General features: G+C 23.4%; 1 protein-coding gene across 1 annotated transcript; it reads right to left on the bottom strand.

Annotated features, from left to right (window-relative positions):
- Positions 1-355: 355 nt before the first annotated feature.
- LOC124909952 (aspartic proteinase CDR1-like) lies at positions 356-1174 on the bottom strand. Its single transcript, XM_047450578.1, has one exon. It carries the CDS (start codon positions 1172-1174, stop codon positions 356-358), a length of 819 nt encoding a protein of 272 aa, XP_047306534.1.
- Positions 1175-11108: the final 9934 nt, after the last annotated feature.

Here is an 11108-nt window from a genome sequence, read left to right as displayed (position 1 = left end):
CATTTAAAAAAATTGTCTCCTTTTTTATTTATATTAATTTGGATATTCTGTTTGAAAACATAAAACTAAAAAATAATCTAAGTAAATAGTTGTCCATCCAACAAATATATAAAAGTCTAATCACAAAGTCAATTCACATCACATATTAAAAAACACGACTTTATTCTCAATAATAAAAAAAAACATTAAGTTAATTTGTGGGTGTAGATGATAGAAAGTGCTGAAAAATAAAAATAAAATAAAAGCTCTTATTTAATATATTATTAAAATAGATTGTAATAGTAGAGCGATCCCTAAACAAATAAAAAAAAAGAAAGAAAATTAATCTTATTATTGGAGTCTCTCTTCTATGAGACTATGGCATTACATGGGTTGAACAATCAGTTGGATCAAAAGAGACCATCCGACGGTGAATATCAATTCCAATTGAGAAGTCTATTTGTGCTCGGTTCCCCAATATGGATAAAACATCATCTGGTTTTATTGCCAGACACACCTTATTTTCGTCGTATTTAATAAAAGTGTTCTTCTTTGACAAAACTAATTCAGGGCCATTATCAAATTGGAGGGTGATTATAGGGATACTGGTGTTAATTTTATAGCAAAGTTCATTACCAACATATAATGATCTTTTACCAATCCTTTCTTTTAATGCATACACCAATATATGATACGCTTTGGTGGGCAAATAGCTTAGAGCAGAGCCTGTGTCCAACATGAAGTTAGCGGATAGTCCTCCCATTGGAATTACTGTATCTCCAATGATGATTGATTTCAATATGATATAATAGTTTGGTTTGTTTTGCATCTTCCACAACAAGGTGAAAATAGTCCGTTCCGGACTATGTCCAAAGCTAATCTTACTAGTCCTTGCATCTGGGTTTGAACCGAATTGATCAGATACTAGGCAGTATGTAAACCTTCCATGAAGAAAAGCATCAGTCTGACCAATGAATGAGAGAGGACTATCTGCAAGCCCAATTATACCGGTGCACTGTTGCTCATATTGTCCTACATTGTTATGCCCGCACCCTAGAGCAACGTGAGTGATGGAACTGGGCCCAAGTGTATAAGTTTCCTTAAATAGTACCCCACGGGTATATGAATTGCCACCGAAAGCATAGTTACATACTCCATTTGATTTAGTTAAATCACGTTTGTCTTCTAATAACATACACTCATGCTCAGAATCTAGCAATATTTGAGATGATGCTGACGCATAAGGATTAAATATGGGTAGAGCTTGATGGAAACAATTCTCACATGGAAGGCACTGAATCCATGACACGCTGGACGGCTGGACTGGACCCCATGTCCGCGTACATCATTTGTTTGACTGGCGGTGTGCCGACGTAAACCTCCATGAGGTACGATAAACCAGGAGAAGCCACCATTGTCGTTTCCATGCTAGTAGTTTCCGCCGAATGGTTGTCGTGGAGTTTCATGATGGATTTCAAATGAGACAAGCGAGAACTAGAACGACTAATGGTTCTTTCCATAAGGTAAGTTCCGTTGACATGTCCATTGTACGATGTCAATTTTAGTGAATCTCGATGGATGAGATTAGTAGTAAAAACTATCGGTTTTGAAGTTGTTGTACTATGAGAATTTGAAATTTGGATTATGAAATAAAAGATTAGGATTATTGTATGGTATAAAGATATGATGGTCATTTTTTAAGGTAGAGATGATATATTGAATTAAGAAAATATCTTTCAAATTTATAGAAGGTAGAATTAAGGTTAAAATAAAATTGATTTACTAAATATTACAGTAATATTTATATTAATTTTAAATTATATTTAACTTATAAATGAGATCATTTGGAACATTAATTTATTTGTAATATTATTAATTTTATTATTTTATATTTAAAAATTTGTTATTCTTAACAAATTTGAACCGTTTAAGTTTATAATTTTTTTTGTTTTTATATTTTTGTAACAATAAATAGAAGATAGTTTAAAAATAATTGTTGTACTGTAATTTGAATTTTTCAAAAGTTTGAAATTAGGACATTAATAATTTTTAATTATCTGAATTTGTTTTCAAATAAACATTTTTTCACATACTTTAATATGATATATTTTTGTTAAATAATTATTAAATGTCATCTATTTCATTGAATTAAAAATAAAAATTGTGTAATTTAAATTTCAACCATCATATAATAAATAAAAATACTCATTTAGACTTAATATATATATATATATATATATATATATATATATATATATATATATATATATATATATATATATATATATATATATATATTTATATATAACTAATTTATTTAGACGTAAAATTAAAAAAAAAAATCTAAAATGAATATAGTATTAAAAATTAACTTTTTTATTCTTCATTCTTAATTTAGTTTAGACTTATTTAACTTTTATATTTATTATTATTTTAAAAATATATATATATATATGAGAAATGATTAAGCGGGGGAATTTAGTGAGGGAATTTGGTGAGGGAATGACTTGGCATAATCTTATTATCTGAAAAAATCAAATAATTTCTCTCTTTTCTCTCTTTCCTCCCACTTTTACATTTTCCAACCAATGAAGTCAATTCCTCACCAAATTTCCTCTCTCTATCACTCCTCATATATATATATATATATATTAAAAAATTGAAAAACTTGATAAAATATTAAGATAATATTTTTTCGGGAGATTCTTTTATAATTTTCGGTTCCAAGAAAATCATAAATTAATAATTCATAGAAAATGAAAAATATATATTACACTCTATTGAAATATGATTTAATAATTGTCTAGTTTCCTTTAAAGTTCAAGTCTATTTGGAGCTCATACCTAACTTTTTTTATTGCATCCAATAACTCAAATGTTGTATTTTTGTATTGTATCATAAAGTTGTGAAGAGTATTCGACGTCATAAGTACTTCCTTTCGCGTAATAGACTTCAAAGACACCGTATCATATTCGTTGTCATCCTCTGCATTGTTCTCAATAATAGTACCCACAATATCTTCTAAACTCTAAATCTTTAAACATGATTTATTTTCACCTGAATACTATTCTTTTTTTCTTAATTAATTTTTTTTCCTTATTATATATATACACACATATATATAATTAATTTTTTTATTCATTATATCTTTTATCTATTATTTCATTATTTTTTTTTATTAATTTAATATATATATATATATTAAATTTTAAAAATAATTTTACTTTATTATTTAATTTAAATTTCTAAAATAAATTATTAAAAAATTATTTTTATAACTTCTGTATATTTATTATTTATATAATTAACTAATTTCTTTTTTCATTATATATTTTATATATGATTAAATATTTATATATATATACATACAATTATAAATTAAATTTAATAATCATAAATGGTTTGATGGTTAAAATGTTCACCTATCATATTTGAGACTAGAGTTTGAGTCATATTTAATGCCAAGTTATAAATAATAAAACGAAATTAATGGTGCATGTGGATACTTGATGTGATGACCACTAGTAGAAAAAGAAGTATTAGTAAGAGCGAAAACCGTTACTGAAAGCATCGAATGCCGTTACTGAAACATAATTGTAACGACAAATAAAACCGTTACCAATCGTTACTAAAAAATACGTTACAGAAACTGCACAGGTATCAGTAACGGCTTTCGAAAACCGTTATTGATAATAAAGGAACAACAATAACAGTTCTAGCCGACTTAAAACTGTCACAGAAACTTCACAGGTATTAGTAACGATTTTCGAAAACTATTACTGATAGTAAAGGAACAACAGTAACGGTTCTAATACTTAAAGTCAAGTAATAATATTATTAAGCAAAAGTTTATTTTGGTGGAATATTAGTTATTTTTAAATTAAGATTTTAAATATATTTTATTTAGTGTTAGTCACGAAATTAGTAATATGAGAGGACGGTTGGGAAATGCCAAAAAGGTAACATCGATATAAAATGTTCTAAATAAAGCCTAATAAGAGATTAATTAGAGAATGTTCAAAACGAGGTCACAATATTAGTAAATTAGAAATTTAATTTGGTAGAATATTAGTTGTTTTTAAATTATTTAACTATATTTTTATTTAACCATTATTTTTAAATTATTTAACTATATTTTTATTTAACCATTATTAATATTATCTTTGAAAGATAAGATATAATAGTATGTGTGAGTCTTAATTTTATGGTTCGAAGAGAGATTGTTAGTCACGAGAATCGAGATTAATAAATTAAAATTTTATTTTGTTAGAATATTAGTTGTTTTTAAATGAAAAATTAAACTATATTCTTATTTAACCATTATCAATATTATTTTTGAAAAATATGATATAATATTATCGATTTTGAAGTTGTTGTATTATGGGAATTTGAAATTTGGAACATGAAATAAAATATTGTAATTATTGTATGGTATAAAGATATGATGGTCATTATTTAAAGTAGAGATAATATATTAAATTAAAAAAATATCTTTGAAATTTATAAACTATAGAATTAAGATTAAAGTAAAATTTAATTTACTAAATATTACAGTAATATTTATGTTAATTTTAAATTAAATTTTACTTATAAAATGAGATCATTCGGAACATTAATTTATTTGTACTATTATTAATTTTATTATTTTATATTTAAATTTGTTTTATTCCTAACAAATTTGAACAGTTTAAGCTTATATATATATTTTTTATTTTTTTAACAATAAAAGAAGATAGTTTAAAAATAACTGTTGTGCTCTAATTTGATTTTTTCAAAAGTTTGAAGTCAGGACTTTAATAATTTTAATTATCTGAATTTGTTTTCTAATAAACATTTTTTACATACATATGATATATTTTTGTTAAATAATTATTAAATGTCATATATTTTATTGAATTAAAAATAAAAATTATGCAATTTAAATTTAAAGCATCATATAATAAATAAATAAAACTCATTTACACTTAATATAACTAATTTATTTAGACGTAAAATTATGAAAAAAAATAAAATCTAAAATGAATATAGCATTAAAAATTGGGTCATTTATTCTTCATTCTTAATTTAGTTTAGGCTTATTTAACTTTTTAATTTATTATTTTTTTCTATTTTTATTATTTTAAATATATATTATAATACAGTACATAGTAGAAACTCTTTAAAATAATATATTGTAAATTAATAAATTTTCTAAAATAATAAATTTGTCCGATATGACTTAGGTCAATGTAAAAATTGAAAAACTTGATAAAATATTAAAATAATATTTTTCGAGAGATCCTTTTATAATTTTCGATCACAAAAAATCATAAATTAATAATTATAGAAAATGAAAACATATAGTACATTTTATTGAAATATGATTCAATACTTGTCTAGTTTTCTTTAAAGTTCAAGTCTATTTGGAACTCATATCTAACTTTTATTGCATCCAATAACTCAGGTGATGTAATTTTGTATTGTATCATAAAGTTGTGAAGAGTGTTTGACGCCATAAGTGCTTCCTTTCACGTAATATGCTTCAAAGTAGGGATGATAATTTGAAACTGCCCCGTGAAAAACGAACCGAATTGTCCTGTTTGGGACGGTTTTTCCCCAAAACCGAACGAGGATGGAGCGGGGATGATATTTGTATCCCCGCCCCGAACCCGCCCCGATCTCACCCCGTTTCTACCCCGAACACTATAAATATAATTAAATATATTAAATCACCATTATATTTATTTATTCACTATATTTTATAAGAGTTTTAAGTTAATTTCTTTATAAAAATATAAACTTTCAATATATTTCAATATATATTATATTAAAAAAATTCGTTTATATAATTTTATTTTACAATTTTATTATTTTTTAAAATAATATTTTATTAACGGTGCTCCGCGGGGATTCCCCGAAATTGAATAAAACCGAACGGGGCGGGGATGGTATTAAAAAAATCTCCAAAACAAAAATGGTGCGGAGATGGTAAATGCATTCCCCGCCTTGAACCGCCTCATTGCCATCCCTACTTCAAAGACACCGTATCATATTCGTCGCCATCCTCTGCATGGTTCTTACCGACAATATCTTCTAAACTCTAAATTTCTGAACATGATTCATTTTCACCTGGGTAGTTCATTATATTTTCGATATCCATCTTTTTATATATATATATATATATATATAAATAAATAAATAAATAAATAATGATGCTTAAAATTTTGAGCTCAATAGAATCATCCACATATTATCCAAGTCAACAAGTATTTTAATTCTCATTTCTTACTCTCTTTCTTAATTAAAAATTTTTCTTTAATTAATTTATTTTATTCGTTATATCTTTTATCTATTATTTCATTATTTTAATTTTTTAATTAATTTAATATAATTATATATTAAATTTTAAAAATAATTTTACTTTATTCTTTAATTCAAATTTCCAAATAAATTATAAAAAAAATATTTATATACTTTCAATATATTTATCATTTATATAATTAATTAATTTTCTTTTTTTCATCATATATTTTATATATGTTTAATTAACAATGATTAAAAATTTATATATATATATATATACAATTTTAAATTAAACTTAATAATCACAAATAGTTGGATGGTTATAATGTTCACCTTTCATATTTGAAATGCGTGTAAATTTGTGGTAGATGGAAATGTCAAAAGTAAGAGTAAGATAACATATGTGAGTCCCTATGTAAATGCGTATGTGAATTTATTGTTTTGATAATATTGTTAAAAGTATTTGTACAAATTATTCAAAGAATATGAGAGATCAATTAAAGAATACTTTAAATAATGAAGTAATAATATTAGTAAGTCAAAGTTTATTTTGGTGAAATATTAGTTGTTTTTAAATTAAAATTTTAAATATATTTTATTTAGTGTTAGTCACGCAATTAGTAATATGAAAGGACGGTTAGGAAATGTCAAAAGGGTAATATCGATATAAAATGTTCTAAGTAAACCCTAATAAGAGATCAATTAGAGAATGTTCAAAAACAAGGTTACAATATTAGTAAATTAAAAATTTAATTTGGTAGAATATTAATTGTTTTTAAATTATTCAACTATATTTTTATTCTTAAAGAATTTGAATAGTACAAACGGTCAAAAATGAGAAGGGGGATAATCAGTCTTTAGTCTTTGCTTTACCTTTCTGTCCTAACTTTCTATCTTAACCTGAGACTAAGTTTAGTCTTCATTCTCATTTTAATTTAGACATATTTAACTTTTATTATTTCTTTATTTTATTTTTATTATTTTTTAAATATATATTATAATACAATATAGATAAATCAAATTATAAAAGTTCAAATGCAAAGTTACATTTTTTTTGTAAATATATAAAAATAAATGTTTTAATTATTTTAAATATATATATATATATAGATATAAACGTGGACAACATAATAAAAAAAATGTTTTTATTTAAAAGAGAAAAAATAATAATTAATATATATAATCGTTTTTAACAAATATTAGTATTGTTCTATAATCTCTAAAGAAGTTGAAAAGATTAGACCTCTCTAATTGCCTTTTTTAGTATTAAAGATGGCTTGTCTTTTTTTAAAAATAATATTAATAATTCAGACACTTTTTTCTTATATTTTGTTTTTGAATAAAAGGATAAAATTGAAAAATGTGTTTGGGTTCACAATTTGTGGTCTTTCGTCAACATATTTTAGTATATCATTGGTGCTAAATTACGATACAATATTCATTGTGGGGTGGTTCTTCAATTAGTTTTTGGGATGACATTTTGTGTAGTGTCGAAAATCTAGCTACGACGTATCATGAGCTTGCTTCCATTGATATATGTAGAAATAACACAGTTAAAGAAAAGTTTGATCCGGTCTAGTAGTTTTTCTAGTCGAATTATATATAGAAGTCGAATTATATATAGAATGAGATTAAATATTATGGAGATTTCGTCCCATAATAAAGTTTTACTTTGGGTAGGACGCAAGCAAGTGTCACCGTCTAAACAAGACGTTATGCGTTGACAAAATATTGATAGTTTCCATGTGAGACATTGCTATAAAGTGTTCGCTAGGATGATTCCATATAATTTTTGTTGAGAAAAACTTTGGGAGTAAAAAATTTCATCAAATATCTCATTTTTTGGATTAGTGTTATTCACGGTGTAGTTCTTACGGATGATATGTATGAAAAAGTTGTGTTATAGCTAGTCGTATATATGTGACACGAAAAAAATTGAATCAGTAACTCACTTACTTTTGCATTGTCGATGGATGACTAATATTTGGAGTCTTTTGTGAAGTATTATTGAGATTAATTGGGTGATGCCCGAATCTTTGGATAATTACTGAGAAATTTGGATTGATGCAGTTGATATATCGGTCATACATATTTGAGTTACCATCCTAATTATTTTTTGGTGAACTATCTGGTTGTAGAGAAATTGTCGAACTTTTAATGATTGTAGTCGTCCAATGCGTATCATTTATAATACTATTATTATTACGTTTTCTGATATTCGTTTAGGAAACCAGAAAAGTTTGTCAATGAGTTAATAATTCTTTTCGAGGATTTACGAGTTCGATAACTTATTAAGTATTTTTTTCTTTTTATATATTTTTTGTCGTTGTGTGTTTAAATAATTTTTTATTTTTATTTTTAATATATATGAACTTTTTAAGAATAATAATAATATTTGGTATATGAGTTCTTTATGTTTGGATTGATGCAGTTGATATATCGGTCATACATATTTGAGTTACCATCCTAATTATTTTTTGGTGAACTATCTGGTTGTAGAGAAATTGTCGAACTTTTAATGATTGTAGTCGTCCAATGCGTATCATTTATAATACTATTATTATTACGTTTTCTGATATTCGTTTAGGAAACCAGAAAAGTTTGTCAATGAGTTAATAATTCTTTTCGAGGATTTACGATTTCGATAATTTATTAAGTATTTTTTTCTTTTTATATATTTTTTGTCGTTGTGTGTTTAAATAATTTTTTATTTTTATTTTTAATATATATGAACTTTTTAAGAATAATAATAATATTTGGTATATGAGTTCTTTATGTTTGGATTGTTTTAATTTGTGTGTTTCATGGTTAATATAATAATAATAATAATAATAATAATAATAATAATTGAATTGATGGTAGGATTGTGAACTTAAAAAAAAAATGTTTGTTTAGTAAGCCAAAACCAAGGTAATAAAGGAATGTGAAAAATATAAAAAATAAAATATATAAATTTAATTCTTTATTATTTAATTTATTTAAAATAAACTAAATATATATTTTAATAAGAACATTTATGTAAATAAATATAGTAATAAATAATAAATATAATCTTTTTATATTTTAAAATTATGATATATTTTAAAACAACATTAATATAAATATTTGAATATTCAATATATATATATATATATATATATATATATATATGAGTAATGATAGTGAACGTCAACGCAAAAATAGAATATTCCCTTTAAACACCGAATATTTTCTCTCCTCTTATTAATTAATTTCTCTCTATCTCTACAAATTAATTAATTTATCTCTCTTTCTCTCTCACTAATCAATTAATTTATCTCTCTTATCTCTGGTTAATTAATTTATTTAAACCCTAAAATCTAAACCCTAAACTCTAAATTCTAAATACTAAACCCTAATTAATATATTTACGGTTAGTTTAGTTGAATTATACATTTATCAAAGAAATGAGTGAAAAAAAATTAATTTATTAATAATTAGTTACCTATGGTGGAGAGAAAATAATTAATAGTAAGAATAAAAATATTAGATAAACATTTATAAGTAATAAAATTAAAAAATATTAATAAGTCAATAGAAAAAAATAATAAGAAAAAGAAAAAAGAGAGCATAAAGAATAAATAATATTTGATAAATAAAGGAATTGAAAATTCATAAAAATATAAAAAAAATAAAAGAGATAAATTCATAATACAACTAAACATGATATTAATTAAGGTTTATGATTTAGAATTTAGGGTTTAGAGTTTAGAATTTAGGGTTTAGGGTTTAGAATTTAGAAATTAGTGTTTAGGTTTATCGAAAAAAAAATTAATTAATAAATACAACCTATTATGTTTTATTTAAACATATTATTAAAATATTTAATGTGAGAGTTTGTGGTAAAGTGTTGAGTTATAAATATAAAAGAAATGAGTGAAATAATTAATCGTGAGAATATGAATAAATTAATCAGTAAAAGTAGAAAGAAAAATTAATTAATAAGAGGAGAGAATATTCGATATTTAAAATGAATATTCTGTTTTCGCGGATTTTGTAGTTGCAATAACTCTTATCATAATAGCAGTGTATGAATATATTTTTGTGTTGTAAACCTTTTTTTATATTAAAAGTATTTTGTATAATGCAACCAGATAAAGTCATCGTAAAGATTTTGACAATTAACTAATAGATTGTACTTGATCTTAAAGTGTTTCAAATATATTGTACATATCTTAAAATGAATTATGATTATTTTTATTATCATGATTTTGTTTATAAATAAAATAGAAATTATTAATTAAAAATATTTAAACTTATTATTGACATAGACATGTGTGAAAAACTTGTAAAATAAATTTACTACTTGTAAATGTAAATCTTTATTAACCATTATCATTACTTATTATTAATTATATTTTTAAAACTTTTAATTTTACTTTTTAAAAATAATCAACATTTTTATTTAAAAACAACATTGATATTCATAACTTATCATTTCTTACGTAATAATTATTATTTTATCTATTAAATAAGTAATTTATTTATATCATTATTATTTACTTTTTTTCTTCAAAATATAATTATTAATTATTTTTACTAATTATGTATATATATATATATATTATATTATATTTTATAGATTTTACATTATTTTTTATTTGTTCTCTTTTTATTTTTTCCTTTATTTTTTTTATATTTTTACTTTTTTTAAATTTTATTTAAATTTTATTTATTTTTAATACAAAAAAATACTTATACATTCTTTATTTAAAAAACCCAAAAGGCCAATATGCTCATAAGGCCTTTTGGATTCAACGAGTTGATTTGGCTAGCGGGTCGTGGAGCTGGCAGGTTTGGAGCGGGTTAAAACCGAGTTTCTAGGAGAA

The sequence above is a fragment of the Impatiens glandulifera genome, chromosome 7 (genome assembly GCF_907164915.1).
Source record: "Impatiens glandulifera chromosome 7, dImpGla2.1, whole genome shotgun sequence".
Classification (NCBI taxonomy): Eukaryota; Viridiplantae; Streptophyta; class Magnoliopsida; order Ericales; family Balsaminaceae; genus Impatiens; species Impatiens glandulifera.
This window is presented reverse-complemented; position numbering and strand designations above follow the sequence as displayed.

Bases quoted from the DNA above. Each gene is read 5' to 3' on its own strand.
- LOC124909952 (XM_047450578.1), bottom strand. From the start codon at position 1,174: ATGTTATTAGAAGACAAACGTGATTTAACTAAATCAAATGGAGTATGT.